This window comes from Nerophis ophidion, linkage group LG07, assembly GCF_033978795.1.
Source record: "Nerophis ophidion isolate RoL-2023_Sa linkage group LG07, RoL_Noph_v1.0, whole genome shotgun sequence".
Classification (NCBI taxonomy): Eukaryota; Metazoa; Chordata; class Actinopteri; order Syngnathiformes; family Syngnathidae; genus Nerophis; species Nerophis ophidion.
In genome coordinates, this window is record NC_084617.1 from 15,659,752 (window position 1) to 15,677,160 (window position 17,409).

Sequence of the window (17,409 nt, forward strand, 5' to 3'; positions counted from 1 at the left end):
TATAAACAATGTGAGGATGTGAGGAGCTCTACAACCGGTGACGTCACGCGCACATCGTCTGCCACTTCAGGTAAAGGCAAGGCTTTTTTATTGACGACCAAAAGTTGCGGACTTTATCGTGGATGTTCTCTACTAAATCCTTTCAGCAAAAATATGGCAATATCGCGAAATGATCAAGTATGACACATAGAAAGAAAATCTCATTCCAGTAGCCCTTGTACCTGAAGAAGTGGGAGAAGAACGGCGGGTTTGTTATCGGAGGTAACACGGCAAGAGACGTGGCACAGACTCAACTAATTGCCCCCACAGGAGGTCGACTAGAACTTTCCAAGCCTCAAACACGCAACTGTGCCCAAAGGCGATGTGGTTGGGAAGTCGCGGCACATGCGCACTTCTCACCTGGTAGTAGGCATACTGGATGTATCGATACGGGGTTCTTTTCTCGAAGCTCTCCAGCACGTCCCTGCGCGGATGTGCGAGTGTAAACACCGCCAAGTTGGCCTTGCACTTCTTCAAGCAAGCCGCCCTCAGCAGGATGTGGCGCACGACGCGCAGGCTGCCGTCCTCCTCCTCCTCCTCCTCCTTCGCCCGGCTCACGGCGCTGCAGTTGCGGCCGCAGAAGGTCTCGCTGTCCCGCAGCAGCCGGTGGAGCCTGAGGCTGAGCTCCAAGTACTTGATGCTCTCCGCCCAGTTGTGCGCCGCGTACTGTTCCAGCGCGTAGTTGTAGGCGGCGTCCAGCGGCACCACGTCCGCGGCGGGGAAACTCTTGAAGCTGTACTTCTCGTACTGGGCCTCCGCCGCCGCGCAGAGGAGGAGGACGAGGAAGGCCGAAGCAGAAGCCGCCGCCACCGCCTCGCTGTGCGGGAGCATCGTCGCTCCGGGACGGGGGTTCGCGCGTCTGGTTCCCAGGAAGGAAAAAAAAAAAGTAGTGTGCACGTAGGCAGCGGAGACGCATCAAGCTGGACTGTCAAACGCAATGATATCCGGTTAAGGCTTTCGAAATAAAAGCCTCTGTTGATTTACCGGTTTAAAAACTCACACAATTCGTTGTGATTATCGCTAAAATGAGCATTTTAATCCACTCTTAAAATAAGTACAGCCGGAATATATTGCAGTTATCCTGAACGAGACTTATTCAACAATAGCTTCTTTATTATTATTATTATTATTATCGAACAACACACATTTATAATTCACACTACAGTCAATGTACTTTCAACAACAATGAAAGAAAACAAAAGCAAATACAGAAAGTATTAAATATTATTAAATAATAAATAAATATTTTTTTAAAAACACAGCTTTGAACGCAGTATCTGGTTTCCGGGTTATACAGTGTTAGCTGTTTAGCTTGACTAAAAAAAAAAGAAGCACGGCTGGAATACCCATTTAAACCCTGGAATGTGAACTCTAAAAGAGGCTTCCTCATTTTAAATGAATTAATAAGGTAGTAATACTGGGAGACAAAAAAAACACTTTTTGAAACTAACAGACTATCTTTATCTTTTTCCCTTCATTCCAAGCAATCTGTCAAGTTGAGACTGTTTACCATGAATTGATTAACGTGGACCCCGACTTAAACAAGTTGAAAAATTATTCGGGTGTTACCATTTAGTGGTCAATTGTACAGAATATGTACTGTACTGTGCAATCTACTAATTAAAGTTTCAATCAATCAATCAATCAAAGACATGTTGAAAAAGCAGAAAGTTCAGTCGCAAACATTATTGAGATATAGTCTGTTCTGTCATCTTTCGACCTGAGTGAACCTGATCCAGGTGGCACAGTAGACCAGTGGTTCTCAAACGGGGGTACGCGTACCCCTGGGGGTACTTGAAGGTATGCCAAGGGGTACGTGAGATTTTTAAAAACATTCTAAAATTACCAACAATTCAAAAATCCTTTATAAATATATTTATTGAATAGTACTTCAACAAAATATGAATGTGTGTTCAAAAACAGCTAGATTTTTTTGGACATGTTCCATGAATATTGATGTTAAAGATTGTTTTCCTTTGTCACAGATTCTGCTCATAACTTTTATGGACAGAATTTCTAGGCGCAGTCAAGGCATTGAGGGGTTCCGGTTTGGTGGCTGCAGGATCAGGTCTCTGCTTTTTGCAGATGATGTAGTCCTGATGGCTTCATCTGACCGGGATCTTCAGCTCTCACTGGATCGGTTTGCAGCCGAGTGTGAAACGACCGGAATGGTAATCCGCACCTCCAAGTCTGAGTCCATGGTTCTCGCCCGGAAAAGGGTGGAGTGCCATCTCCGGGTTGGGGAGGAAACCCTACCCCAAGTGGAGGAGTTCAAGTACCTAGGAGTCTTGTTCACGAGTGGGGGAAGAGTGGATCGTGAGATCAACAGGCGGATCGGTGCGGCGTCTTCAGTGATGCGGACGTTGTACCGATCCGTTGTGGTGAAGAAGGAGCTGAGCCGGAAGGCAAAGCTCTCAATTTACCGGTCGATCTACGTTCCCATCCTCACCTATGGTCATGAGCTTTGGGTCATGACCGAAAGGACAAAATCACGGGTACAAGCAGCCAAAATGAGTTTTCTCCGCCGTGTGGCGGGGCTCTCCCTTAGAAATAGGGTGAGAAGCTCTGCCATCCGGGAGGAACTCAAAGTAAAGCCGCTGCTCCTCCACATCGAGAGGAGCCAGATGAGGTGGTTCGGGCATCTGGTCAGGATGCCACCCAAACGCCTCCTCCCTGTGGCCAACCGGTAGGAGGCCACAGGGAAGACCCAGGACACGTTGGGAAGACTACGTCTCCCGGCCGGCCTGGGAACGCCTCGGGATCCCCCGGGAAGAGCTGGACGAAGTAGCTGGGGAGAGGGAAGTCTGGGCTTCCCTGCTTAGGCTGCTGCCCCCGCGACCCGACCTCGGATAAGTAGAGGATGAGGATGGATGGATGGATGGAAGATTTCTTTTTTATGAACAAATGTTTAGAATTAAGTTCATGAATCCAGATGGATCTCTATTACAATCCCCAAAGAGGACACTTTAAGTTGATGATTACTTTTATGTGTAGAAATATTTATTTATAATTGAAACACTTGTTTATTTTTCAACAAGTTTTTAGTTATTTTTATATATTTTTTTCCAAATAGTTTAAGAAAAAACACTACAAATGAGCAGTATTTTGCACTGTTATACAATTTAATAAATCTGATGACATAGTGCTGTATTTTACTTCTTTATCTCTTTTTTCAACCAAAAATGCTTTGCTCTGATTAGGAGGTACTTGAATTTAAAAAATGTTCAAAGGGGGTACATCACTGAAAAGAGGTTGAGAACCACTGCAGTAGACGCATATGTGCACTGATAAAGGAGATTGGCGGCATCATTTTATATCTTTTTGGAGGGGGGATTGGGAGGACTCTGGGAGTTGTGTTCGTGTACACGTTTGCACCATTCCAATAGAAGTGGGAGTGGCTTCAGAGGACCACTCCTTCAGCGCTTGACGCTTGTGGACCATAGAGGAAGTTATAGTGATTTCTTACAAAATAAAACGAGGTCGGGTTTAACACAAACATACCCCGCGGTGACATTCTACAGTGTGTCCTTTAATTAATTTACTTTATAAAATGTGCATGTAATTCGAAATAATCCGCAAGTGTATTTAATTTAACGCTTTCACGGACCGTAATCGTCTGTTGTTTTTTTATGTGTTATTTTGGAATTTGCTACCGGAACTAGTTTATTTCATCATGTCATGTTGTACACAGATGTCCCAGACCACAGTGGCGTCTCTCGGGTGGTTCGGTTCTGCTACCTCGGCAGACTGGGCTTCCTCGGCTCTCCCTTAAGCAACCTCGGGATGTTTCCGCCGCTGCTCTTCGTCCTCCATGTCGTCGCCGTGCTGTGCAGCTCCGAGTTCATGTTGGACGTGGTCGTGGACCGCTACCACGTCCCCAAAGTTTGCCCGCGAGAGGTCCGACCCAAGGACTTTATTCGCTACCACTTCAACGGCACCTTAGATGCTGACGGCAAGACGTTTGATTCCAGGTTTTTTTTTTATTTTTATTTTATTCTATATATGTATATATTTAGAAAATGTTTACGTTTTTTGCGGTTGTTTGACGCGCATGCGCACGACCGCGTCTTTTTAATTTAAAGGCCTATTGAAATGAGATTTTCTTATATAAAAAGGGATAGCAGATCCATTCTGTGTCATACTGGATCATTTCGCGATATTGCCATATTTTTGCTGAAAGGATTTAGTAGAGAACATTGACGATAAAGTTCGCAACTTTTGGTCGCTAATAAAAAAGCCTTGCCTTTCCCGGAAGTAGCAGACGACTTGTAGGGCTCCTCACATCCTCACATTGTTTATAATCATAGCCAGCAGCAGCTAGAGCTATTCGGACCGAGAAAGCGTCAATTTCCCCATTAATTTGAGCGAGGATGAAAGATTTGTGGATGAGGAAATTTAGAGTGAAGGACAAGAAAAAAATAGGCGATTGCAGTGGAAGCGATTCAGATGTTATTAGACACATTTACTAGGATAATTCTGGAAAATCCCTTATCTGCATATTGTGTTGCTAGTGTTTTAGCGAGATTAAATAGTACCTGAAAGTCGGAGGGGTGTGGCCACGGGTGTGTTGACGCCAGAGTCTCGGCAGCTGCAGCAGGACGGAAGCTCTGCTGATGTCTCCGGTAAGAGGCGACTTATTACCAGAATTTTTTCACCGAAAACTGCCGGTTGACATGTAGTCGGGATCCATGTTCGCTTGACCGCTCTGATCCATAGTAAAGCTTCATCTTCGGGAATTTTAAACAAGGAAACACTGGCTGTGTTTTTGTGGCTAAAGGCTTAAAGCTTCCCACCTCCATCTTTCTACTTTGACTTCTCCATCATTAATTGAACAAATTGCAAAAGATTCAGCAAAACAGATGTCCAGAATACTGTTTAATTATGCGAATAAAGCAGACTACTTATAGCTTGGATCGGGCTGGAAAATAATGTCCGCTACAACCCGAGACGTCAAACGCACGCGTCATCATACGAGTCATCATACTGCGACGTTTTCAACACGACACTTCGCAGGAAATTTAAAATTGCAATTTAGTAAACTAAAAAGGCCGTATTGGCATGTGTTGCAATGTTTAATATTTCATCGTTGATATATAAACTATCAGACTGCGTGGTCGGTAGTAGTGGGTTTCAGTAGGCCTTTAATTTAGCTGGGATAGGCTCCAGCTCAGCAATAGAAGCAGTAAACAAGGTCGGCGATAGTACGATAACGTCGTCCAGATGTGTCCAATGTGTGGCCCAGGTGCCATTTGCTTATTGGTTGACATGTGTGTGACGATTGCTGACATTTTCTTCGTCTCTTCCGCGAATGAGATGAATAAAATTATTTAATATTTTACGGTAATGTGTTAATAATTTCACACATAAGTCACTACGGAGTGTATGTACCATGAATTGATTAACATGGACCTCGACTTAAACAAGTTGAAAAACGTATTTGGGTGTTACCATTTAGTGGTCAATTGTACGGAATATGTACTGTACTGTGCAATCTACTAATAAAAGTATCAATCAATCAGTCGCACCCCCGACCAAACTATGAAAAAAAATGCGACTTATAATCCGAAAAATACGGTATGTGTGTGCGTGTACGTGTGTGTGTATGTATGGCAGGGGTCAGGAACCTTTTTGGCTGAGAGAGCCAAGAAGCCACATATTTTAAAACGTATTTCCGTGAGAGCCATATAATATTTTTTTTAACACTGAACGCAACTAAACGTGTGCATTTTTAAGAAAAAACAATATTTCTTAAGTATAATAAGTCTCTTATTCTTTGTAATAACATTGTTATTCTGAAGGTAATTGTAGAGGGGGCGTTGCCTGCGGGCCTGCAGCGAAGTGGGGCCTCGAAATCAGCGACAAGTGCGTAGATGGCCCACCTGGGCCTTGTTATCTAATCACCTGTCGCTCTGTTATAAGCAGCAGCCAGGGAGAGACGGGGTTGGGGCTGGAGCCAGAGCCAAGTGAGGACAATAGAGAAAAAGACAATTGCTGGAAAGCAACTGAGAGACTTATTGGAAAATAAAACAATATTGTAACCCTAAGACAGGCTCTCATGTTGGTGCTTGGTGGTCTGAAGAACCCCCAGGAGGTCGAGCCCCACACTAACCAATAATAAATAAATTACTTCTTACCATTAACGCAACTTCTTGAACATAAAAAAGCATGAGAATGTTTGATATTTTGAATGTTATTTTTAACACTGTGATTACAAGTGGAATTATTCATTACTTATCGTGTTAGGCAATGTCAGCTCAGATTTATCCGAGAGCCAGAAGCAGTCTTCCAAAGAGCCACATCTGGCTATCGAGTCATAGGTTCCCTACCCCTGATGTATGGTAATGTAAAATATCAAAAAGGCCCCCGCATGCTTTTGAAGTGTGCGACCCTCAGTGGAAAAAGTTTGGACACCTCGCTGTAGTCTGACAGTACGTGTGTGTTGTGTGCAGTCATGACCGAGGAAAAGCCTTCATCAGTCAGGTGGGTATGGGTCGCCTCATCACAGGCGTCGACCGCGGCCTGCTGGGCATGTGCGTGAACGAGCGCCGCAAAATCACCGTCCCGCCACACTTGGCCTTCGGAAGCGTAGGAACAGGTATCGCAAAGTGTTCAACGCCCGTAATAGTTTAGTTTTTATTTTTCCATCTTTAATCTTTGATATGGTTCTGCCACAAGGGGAAATCATCCCACCGGACGCCGTCTTGGTGTACGACGTGCTCCTGCTGGACATATGGAACAAGGCGGACAAGGTTGAGATCCGCACGCTCAGCAAACCTAAAAAATGCTCTCGTGCCGCCATGGCGTCCGACTTTGTACGCTATCAATACAACGGCACCCTGCTCTCCGGACAAGCCTTTGACTCCAGGTGGGTGTGGTGTGTGTGTTTTTAAAGGCCTACTGAAATGAGATTTTCTTATTTAAACGGGGATAGCAGGTCCATTCTATGTGTCATACTTGATCATTTCGCGATATTGCCATATTTTTGCTGAAAGGATTTATAGAGAACATCGACGATAAAGTTTGCAACTTTTGGTCGCTAATTAAAAAGCCTTGCCTGTACCGAAAGTAACAGACGATGTGCGTGTGACATCACGGGTTGTGGAGCTTCTCACATCCTCACATTGTTTACAATCATGGCCACCAGCAGCGAGAGCGACTCGGACCGAGAAAGCGACCATTTTCCCATTAATTTGAGCGAGGATGAAAGATTCGTGGATGAGGAAAGTTAGAGTGAAGTACTACAAAAAAAAAGACAGGGTAGTGGGAGCGATTCAGATGTTCTTAGACACAGTTACTAGGATAATTCTGGAAAATCCCTTATCTGCTTATTGTGTTACTAGATAGATAGATAGTTCTTTATCCATCTATCTAGTGACACAATAAGCTAGTGTTGTAGGGAGATTATACTGCCGTACCTGAAAGTCGGAGGGGTGTGGCCATGGGTGTGACCGCCAGTGTCTCTGAGGGAAGCCACGCAGCTGCCTCTTTGACGAGGAACGCAAGCTCTGCTCATGTCTACGGTGAGAATCGACTTATTACCACAATTTTCTCACCGAAACATGCCGGTTGACATGTGGTCGGGAACCATGTTCGCTTGACCGCTCTGTTCCATATTAAAGATTCACCTTCAGGAATGTAAACAAGGAAACACCAGCTGTGTTTGTGTTGCTAAAGGCAGCCGCAATACACCGCTTCCCACCTACATCTTTCTTCTTTGACGTCTCTATTATTAATTATACAAATTGCAAAAGATTCAGCAACACAGATGTCCAGAATACTGTGTAATTATGCGATTAAAGCAGACTACTTATAGCTGGGATCGGGCTGGAAAAAAATGTCCGCTACAACCCGAGACGTCACGCGCACGCGTCATCATACTGACATTTTGAACTTCGCGCGAAATTTAAAATTGCAATTTAGTAAACTAAAAAGGCCGTATTGGCATGTGTTGCAATGTTAATATTTCATCATTGATATATAAACTATCAGACTGCGTGGTCGGTAGTAGTGGGTTTCAGTAGGCCTTTAAACGACAACTAACTGTGTGTGTTTACTTCAGCCATGGGAATACCACCTATGACACCTATTTGGGCCAAGGCGATCTAATTGAGGGCATGGAGCAGGGCCTGCTGGGAATGTGTGTCACAGAGAGAAGGGTCATCATTGTCCCGCCATTCCTGGCTTACGGAGAGAATGGGCACGGTACGAGGCAGTGCTGCATCACCATGGCAACGCCTATATTAGTTTGTCTACAACAGGAATGTCCAAAGTGTGGCCTGTGGCCAAATTTTTAACACCTTCCGGCACAATAGTTAGCATTCTAATAATAGCATGCAAACTTCTTGTTTTATCAATCATATTTTTAGTACTTGATGCATGCTAACGTCAACAGGCTAGCATTTTAAACAAACACTTTCAAGTACACACCTCATAACTTGGCACTTGAACTAAGTTTCAGTTAGCATTTTAGCATGCTAACAATAGCATGCTAGCTAATTTAGCAAGTATACACTTGTATTTTTTCATGCACCTTAGCGTAGTATATTTTTGTACGTGACACATTTTAGCGTTTTGTTATTTACTTTAACATGGTAGCTTTTCGACAATAGAGGTTAACCCTAACCCTAACCCTAACACCTCTATTGTCGAGGCGGCAGATCGGAGCTGTGGCCGCAAGGTAGTTGGTGCCTGTCGGGGCGGAAATCCTAAAACCCCTTGGTGGACACCAGCAGTGAGGGATGCCGTCAAGCTGAAGAAGGAGTCCTATCGGGTCCTTTTGGCTCATAGGACTCCGGAGGCAGTGGACAGGTACCGACAGGCCAAGCGGTGTGCAGCTTCAGCGGTCGCGGAGGCAAAAACTCGGACATGGGAAGAGTTCGGGGAAGCCATGGAAAACGACTTCCGGACGGCTTCGAAGCGATTCTGGACCACCGTCCGCCGCCTCAGGAAGGGGAAGCAGTGCACTATCAACACCGTGTATGGTGCGGATGGTGTTCTGCTGACCTCGACTGCGGATGTTGTGGATAGGTGGAAGGAATACTTCAAAGACCTCCTCAATCCCACCAACACGTCTTCCTATGAGGAAGCAGTGCCTGGGGAATCTGTGGTGGACCCTCCTATTTCTGGGGCTGAGGTCGCTGAGGTAGTTAAAAAGCTCCTCGGTGGCAAGCCCCCAGGGGTGGACGAGATCCGCCCGGAGTTCCTTAAGGCTCTGGATGCTGTGGGGCTGTCTTGGTTGACAAGACTTTGCAGCATCGCGTGGACATCGGGGGCGGTACCTCTGGATTGGCAGACCGGGGTGGTGGTTCCTCTCTTTAAGAAGGAGGGTGTGTTCCAACTATCGTGGGATCACACTCCTCAGCCTTCCCGGTAAGGTTTATTCAGGTGTACTGGAGAGGAGGCTACGTCGGATAGTCGAACCTCGGATTCAGGAGGAACAGTGTGGTTTTCGTCCTGGTCGTGGAACTGTGGACCAGCTCTATACTCTCGGCAGGGTTCTTGAGGGTGCATGGGAGTTTGCCCAACCAGTCTACATGTGCTTTGTGGACTTGGAGAAGGCATTCGACCGTGTCCCTCGGGAAGTCCTGTGGGGAGTGCTCAGAGAGTATGGGGTATCGGACTGTCTTATTGTGGCGGTCCGTTCCCTGTACGATCAGTGCCAGAGCTTGGTCCGCATTGCCGGCAGTAAGTCGAACACGTTTCCAGTGAGGGTTGGACTCCGCCAAGGCTGTCCTTTGTCACCCATTCTGTTCATAACTTTTATGGACAGAATTTCTAGGCGCAGTCAAGGCGTTGAGGGGTTCCGGTTTGGTAACCGCAGGATTAGGTCTCTGCTTTTTGCAGATGATGTGGTCCTGATGGCTTCATCTGACCGGGATCTTCAGCTCTCGCTGGATCGGTTCGCAGCTGAGTGTGAAGCGACCGGAATGAGAATCAGCACCTCCAAGTCCGAGTCCATGGTTCTCGCCCGGAAAAAGGTGGAGTGCCATCTCCGGGTTGGGGAGGAGACCCTGCCCCAAGTGGAGGAGTTCAAGTACCTAGGAGTCTTGTTCACGAGTGAGGGAAGATTGGATCGTGAGATCGACAGGCGGATCGGTGCGGCGTCTTCAGTAATGCGGACGTTGTACCGGTCCGTTGTGGTGAAGAAGGAGCTGAGCCGGAAGGACAAGCTCTCAATTTACCGGTCGATCTACGTTCCCCTCCTCACCTATGGTCATGAGCTTTGGGTCATGACCGAAAGGATCAGATCACGGGTACAAGCGGCCGAAATGAGTTCTCCGCCGGGTGGCGGGGCTCTCCCTTAGAGATAGGGTGAGAAGCTCTGCCATCCGGGAGGAACTCAAAGTAAAGCCGCTGCTCCTTCACATCGAGAGGAGCCAGATGAGGTGGTTCGGGCATCTGGTCAGGATGCCACCCGAACGCCTCCCTAGGGAGGTGTTTAGGGCACGTCCAACCGGTAGGAGGCCACGGGGAAGACCCAGGACACGTTGGGAAGACTATGTCTCCCGGCTGGCCTGGGAACGCCTCGGGATCCCCCGGGAAGAGCTAGACGAAGTGGCTGGGGAGAGGGAAGTCTGGGTTTCCCTGCTTGGGCTGTTGCCCCCGCGACCCGACCTCGGATAAGCGGAAGATGATGGATGGATGGATGGTAGCTTTTTATCTAGTTTAGCAGGCATGCAGTGTCATATATTTGGGTATTTCACTAGTGCTAACTAGGGATGTTATTGTTAGCATTCTAGCTAATTTGCAAGTATACTCCTGTTTTTTTCAGGCACGCACCTTAGAGTAATATATTTTGGTACTTGACACATTTTAGCGTTTTGTTATTTACTTTATCATGGTAGCTTTTTAAGCAAATTTAGCAGGTATACATTGTCATATATTTTGGTATTTTACTAATGCTAAGTAGGGGCGTTATTGTTAGCATTCTAGCTAATTTTACAAGTATACTCTTATTTTTTCAGGCACGCACCTTAGAGTAATATATTTTGGTACGTGATACATTTTAGTGTTTTGTTATTTACTTTATCATGGTAGCTTTTTAAGCAAATTTAGCAGGTATACATTGTCATATATTTTGGTATTTCACTAATGCTAACTAGGGGCGTTATTATTAGCGTTCTAGCTAATTTTGCAAGTATACTCCTATTTTTTCAGGCACGCACCTGAGAGTAATATATTTTTGTACGTGACACATTTTAGTGTTTTGTTATTTACTTTTTAACATGGTAGCTTTTTAAGCTAATTTAGCAGGTATACATTGTCATATATTTTGGTATTTCACTAATGCTAACTAGGGGCGTTATTGTTTGCATGATAGCTAATTTAGCAAGTAAAAACCTATTTTTTCAGGCATGCACCTGAGAGTGATATATTTTGGTACGTGACACATTTTAGCGTTTTGTTATTTACTTTAACATGGTAGCTTTTTAAGCTAGTTTAGCAGGTATACAGTGTCATATATTTTGGTATTTCACTAATGCTAACTAAGAGTGTAATTGTTAGCATGCTAGCTTTTTATTTATTTATTTATTTATTTTAGATCATTTTGCTTATCTGTTTTTTTGATGCCATCTTGCCTGCATGCTAACTGTTAAACACTTCAGATTAGCTTTGGATCTTCAGCATTCACACAAAATTCTTACCGAAATTGCATTATCTAGTTCTTCTTCTTCCAAAAAACTACATACTGTACTGGTTTTGAAGGTGAAAACTACCAATTACATCGTGAAAAAGTTTGGGCACCCCTGGTCTGCAATTATAATTGACTTAAGTATCAGCTAATTGAGACTTAAAATGTCCCAACAGGACGTCGAGTGCCCCCGCAGGCCACGCTGATGTTTGATGTGCTGATGGTGGATGTGTTCAACCCCAAAGACGAGCTCGTGGTCGAGGTCAAGGAGGTCCCCGAAGGATGCGCCCGCCGCACCGCTGTGGGCGATTACATCCGCTACCACTACAACGGAACCTTCCACGACGGCACCGCCTTCGACTCCAGGTCTGAGTGATAAACGAACAATGATTGTGTGGCAAAAAGGGACGGTGACGTTGATGTGTTGGCAGCTACCAGAGGAACAGCACGTACAACACGTATGTGGGTATGGGCTACATCATCAAAGGCATGGACGAAGCCCTGCAGGGTCTGTGCATGGGAGAGAAGAGGAGGGTGGTGGTGCCGCCTCACCTGGCATACGGAGGAGACGGTGTGGGTAAGTGACGGCAAAACAGGGTGGGGTCTCTATTTTCCCAAACAACTGTTTCTTCTCCTCGCAGTGATAACGTTTCACTTACATTTATGATCATTTCCTGATGTTCTGTGTTTAATAGCGGATTCTCTTTTATCGACCAACTCTGTGATTCCATCCGAGGTTACGTTAACACAAAAATATATATATATTTTTTGTTGAGTTTAGTGATTATTGATTAAAAATACTAATGTGTCAAATGAATAGTAGAAACAGTGGTGAGATCCCGTAGTTCTTGTACACATGTTCTTTTTTACCCACTCATCTGCTTTACCTTTCTTTACAAGCTCAAGAATTTGCATGCATGTTGCACTGCTCTTTTATCGTTACTTTGAATGTAACTTTTATTATCGTGAGAAGCCAAAGTCAAAATTGTGATTAAAATTCCATTACCTGTCCAGCCCTACTGGGTAAAGTAAAAACACATACCCAGAGCTCATTGTCAAACTACTGTACTGTTAATTAATTATAACGCACAACAGTAATTCTGATTACAGAAACCACAGCAAAAGCGTCCTTATTGTTGTCCGCTGACGAGTTGTAGACATTCTCCATGTTTATTTTTCGCTTTATACCAAAATGGATAATACAGCAGAGGATTGGGAGTATGTCATGTGGTCAGATGAAACCAAAATAGAACTTTTTTGTATAAACTCAAATCGTCGTGTTTGGAGGAAGAAGAATACTGAGTTGCATCCCAATAACACCATAGCTACTGTCAAGCATGGGTAAGGACCAGATGAGTAGCCCGCTGGCCTGTTCTAAAAATAGCTCAAATAGTTGCACTTACCATTGAGTTGCTTCTATTTTTAAAATTTTATTTATTTACTAGCAAGCTGATCTCGCTTTGCTCGACATTTTTAATTCTGAGAGAGACAAAACTCTAAAATTTGAAAATCCAAGAAAATATTTTAAAGACTTGGTCTTTACTTGTTTAAATAAATTCATTTATTTTTTTTTTACTTTGCTTTTTATAACTTTTAGGAAGACAATTTTAGAGAAAAAATACAACCTTAAAAATGATTTTAGGATTTTTAAACACATGTACTTTTTTACCTTTTAAATTCCTTCCTCTTCTTTCCTGACAATTTCAATCAATGTTCTAGTAAATTTATTTTTTTTATTGTAAAGAATAATAAATTCATCTTAATTTAATTCTTCATTTTAGCTTCTGTTTTTTCGACGAAGAATATTTGTGAAATATTTCTTCAAACTTATTATGAATAAAATAGAAAAAAATTATTATGGCAAATGTGGAAAATATTTAGAATCAAATTTAAATCTTATCTCAAAGTCTTTTGAATTTTTTTAAACATTTTTTTTCTGGAAAATCTAGAAGAAATAATGATTTGTCTTTGTTAGAAATATAACTTTGTCCAATTTGTTATATTCTAACAAAATGGAGATTGGATTTTAACCTATTTAAAACATGTCACCAACATTTTAAAATTAATCTTAATCAGGAAAAATTACTAATGATGTTCCATAAAATATTTTTTTAATTTTTTCAAAAAGATTTGAATTAGCTAGTTTTTCTGTCCTTTTTTTCGGTTGAATTTTGAATTTTAAAGAGTCGAAATTGAAGATAAACTATGTTTCAAAAATTAATTTTCATTTTTTTCCTGTTTTCTCCTGTTTTAAACCGTTCAATTGTTTTTTTATTTTTTTCTCCACAAAAACCTTCCGTAAAAGGAAAAAAAATGTACGACGGAATGACGGGCAAATACCCTTTTTTATATATATTTATTTATTAAAGGTAAATTGAGCAAATAGGCTATTTCTGGCAAATTATTTAAAGTGTGTACCCTTCGCATTAATCAGTACCCAAGTAGTAGCTCTTGGTTTCAAAAAGGTTGGTGACCCCTGTTTTAATGTATACTTAATCTTTACTTCTTGACATTGTAAATCGTTCTCATTACAGAGTACAAAGTTGAATATTCTCTGATGACTTGTGAGTTTGAAAGATTAAAAAGCAGTAATTTGTTACCTTGCAGGTGAGCTGATCCCCGGCTCAGCTGTGCTGGTCTTCGACATCCACGTCATCGACTTCCACAACCCCGACGACCCCGTGGACGTCAAAGTGACCCACAAGCCTCAGGAATGCGACAGCCTGAGCGAGGCGGACGACTGGCTGCAGTATCGCTACAACTGCTCCTTGATGGACGGCACCTTGCTGTACTCCTCGTGAGCGCCCTCCGATGTTCACTCTGCCTCACTGCATGGAAGCACACTGCCTCTGCCTGGCTCCTTGTTACTTGGGGAATCTTTACGTATCCATGACAACAGCACGTATGTCTGCATGACTCTCAAGGTTTCCATACTCTACAAGCGTGGAAGTTTTCCTTTGAAGGTTCCACAAATAATAGCTTCACCTGACTCTCTTTTCTCTTTTTAGGGACCATTTTGAATCGCCCTCTGTCACCACGCTGGGGGCCGAGCAGGTCATTCCGGGTCTGGAGCAAGGATTGATTGGCATGTGTGTGGGAGAGACCAGAGAAGTAGTCGTACCCCCCCACTGGGGACATGGCGAAAATGGAGGTAAAATGAAAAAAAATTGTCTTTTTAGCAGCATGAAAATGGAGTTTTCATTGCCTCAGTCGCAAAAATGCTTTTGGGGATGAATTAATGCCATAAAAAAAATATTTTTTGGGGTCGGTCAGCCGGTGGTGTTCCCGGGAGCGCAGTGCTTTTCTTCCAGCTGGAGTTGGTAGAGCTACAGAAAGGCGTTCCAAAAGGCTTCATGTTCGTGTGGTTAGGAGATGGCCCAGACCCGCTCTTCCCCGCCATGGACCTCAACGGTGACAGAGAGGTCCCTTTGCAGGAGGTAAAACCTTTCATAACATCTTGTCTATAGATTAGTCGTCGGGATCAAGCGATATTTGGCATTTTTGACGAATATCGGTATGTCCCTTTTTTTTTTTTTTTACAAGTACAACAGAACCACACCACCTGATGCAATATATACAAATATGACAAATATTTATTATTTTCAAAATAATGACGGAGATTGTAATAAGCAAGTCCAAGCACCAGCCCTTTGTACTACATGAGAAAATTTCCCTTTTTCCCAATTTCTGTTATTTTAAGAAGAAAAATGACCCTGACAATAATCCTCCATAAATATTGAAATCTAACCAGGCATTTAAGTTTATGTGAGAAATTTTCTCCGGTCTGCTCAGTAGCGTTCATGTGCCAAACCTCCCCCTTCTTGCAGTGCTGGTCGCCAACAGTACAAGTATGTCTCCCCAGCTTACTCGTCAAAACTTTCCATTTTTACACTTTCCAGTTTTGTCCTTTTTTCCTGGCGTGTTACCGGTCCTGTTTTGTTTTGCTAATGCAGCCACAAAACAAGCCTCTAGAGCGCCCAGAGTTTTATATTCCGTGATTCAAACAAATAACGCGACAGAGATGAAAAGACATCAAGAGAACAGAAAATATATCTATGCCAAAAATCCACATTTTGTGTAAATATCTTGATAAATGTGAGTGTGAATGTTGTCTATCTGTGTTGGCCCTGCGATGAGGTGGCGATTTGTCTAGGGTGTACCCCGCCTTCCGCCCGATTGTAGCTGAGATAGGCGCCAGCGCCCCCCGCAACCCCAAAAATGGAATAAGCGGTAGAAAATGGATGGATGGATGGATGGATGGATGGATCTTGATAAATAGGAGACTTATCATATAAGTACAGGGGCCGTATTTATCAAGCGTCTTAAGAGTGCCATTTTACACTTAAGTCCTGATAATTTGCGAGATTTAGTCCTACTCTCAAATTTAAGAATAAAAGCTATTTATCAACTTTCTTAAGTGTAATAATCACTCCTACTCTCCACGATATTTAAGAGACCTTCAGAGGTGTCCTAAGTGTTTGAGTTGCCAGCGGGAGATGGCACTGAGGCGAGAGAGAGACGTGTGTGAACGTTCAGGGAGCGGCAGGATGTCCTGGCTTTGTTTGATGACGAGCAGCTGATCAAACGGTATCGTTCAGACAGAGCGGGTATTATTTTTGCCACAGATTTAATAAGGGACGTCATCTCATCAGCAACATCACACAGCAGAACTTTCACAGCAGAACTAAAGGTCATCACAATGCTTTGATATTTCGCCACAAATCAAATTAGTTGCCTAATTAATGAGTTGGAAAGAAAATATATTTATTTTTTATTCATTGCCATTATTGTTTGTTTTGTATTATTTTGTAGTTTATTGTCAAAATATACACTCCGATTGTCCACTTAAATATTTCCAAGATATTTCTTTATTCTTAGACAAGGGATTCCCTTCCGTTAATGGTCATTTCTATGGACACAGAAATGACGTCACCTAAAATTCCGTTTACGGCACATAGTAATGTCGTAATTCAGCTCTGAGTGTGACACTTAAGATTCAGTCCTACACTTCGCTGAAAGTGTGAGTAAGACGCTTGATAACTAACTTTTAAGTGCAGCTTTCAGAGAAGAATTTCTTTACTTATAAGTCAACTCTTAGCAGACTTGTTACGAGTAATTCTAAGAAGCTTGATAAATACGACCCCAGATGAGCAGGCAGAAGCTCACACATTCTCATACTTTCTGTAACATCCAGGAAGAAATGATGTCGGTCATCTTGAAAAAATGTCTCAAAGATAAGCTTGAAGGAGCATAGAAATTGTATTTAAATGTTAGCAATTTTTCAGTATTTCTCCCGAGGAAACCTTACAATGTATTAAATCTATACACTGATATAAAATTGATAGCAAGTTATTGTGATGCAGATACAACCCATAATTTTACCAATATTCCCTGGACATTTACCATATTTTTAAATGCAAATGTTGATGCTCGTTTTAGACAGGTAAAGGTGTTTGTGAAATCCCCTGATGTTTTTTGCTGTTAAATTAACCACAGCATTAGCACCGGGTAAAACATTGTCGCTACTGGTCCGACTCTTCCTAAATAATAATGTTAAAAAACAAGCTGACATACTATTCATGTTTAAATAACTTTTACTGCAAATGAATATCAGTTCCAAATATCGGCCTCCTTAACAACTAATAATCGGTATTGGTCCTGTAAAAAAAATATCGGTCCATCTCTAAAATTAACCCCAACATTAAAGCTGTATAAAACATGTCACTACTGGTCTGATG

The 17,409-nt window shown here is 42.9% G+C and overlaps 2 protein-coding genes across 3 annotated transcripts in view; one reads left to right on the forward strand and one right to left on the reverse strand.

Moving 5' to 3' along the window:
• p3h4 (prolyl 3-hydroxylase family member 4 (inactive)) overlaps positions 1 to 929 on the reverse strand; it is a 9,542-nt gene extending 8,613 nt beyond the window's left edge. Inside the window, exon 1 of the mRNA XM_061905435.1 lies at positions 400 to 929. Coding sequence (XP_061761419.1) covers positions 400 to 870 — 471 coding nt within the window. The 5' untranslated portion in view covers positions 871 to 929. The remainder of the gene's footprint in view (positions 1 to 399) is intronic.
• The window catches only part of fkbp10a (FKBP prolyl isomerase 10a), a 25,305-nt gene that overhangs the window by 7,061 nt on the left and 835 nt on the right, over positions 1 to 17,409 (forward strand). Inside the window, exons 1-9 of one of the 2 annotated variants that reach the window (XM_061905432.1) lie at positions 3,703 to 4,010; positions 6,489 to 6,634; positions 6,715 to 6,904; positions 8,099 to 8,241; positions 11,848 to 12,037; positions 12,103 to 12,248; positions 14,279 to 14,468; positions 14,680 to 14,822; positions 14,945 to 15,108. In XM_061905432.1, the coding sequence (XP_061761416.1) occupies positions 3,718 to 4,010; positions 6,489 to 6,634; positions 6,715 to 6,904; positions 8,099 to 8,241; positions 11,848 to 12,037; positions 12,103 to 12,248; positions 14,279 to 14,468; positions 14,680 to 14,822; positions 14,945 to 15,108 (1,605 nt within the window). In that variant the 5' untranslated portion in view covers positions 3,703 to 3,717. Of the gene's footprint in view, positions 1 to 3,702; positions 4,011 to 6,488; positions 6,635 to 6,714; positions 6,905 to 8,098; positions 8,242 to 11,847; positions 12,038 to 12,102; positions 12,249 to 14,278; positions 14,469 to 14,679; positions 14,823 to 14,944; positions 15,109 to 17,409 lie in introns of those variants that run through there. The other variant, XM_061905433.1, reaches the window with a different exon arrangement.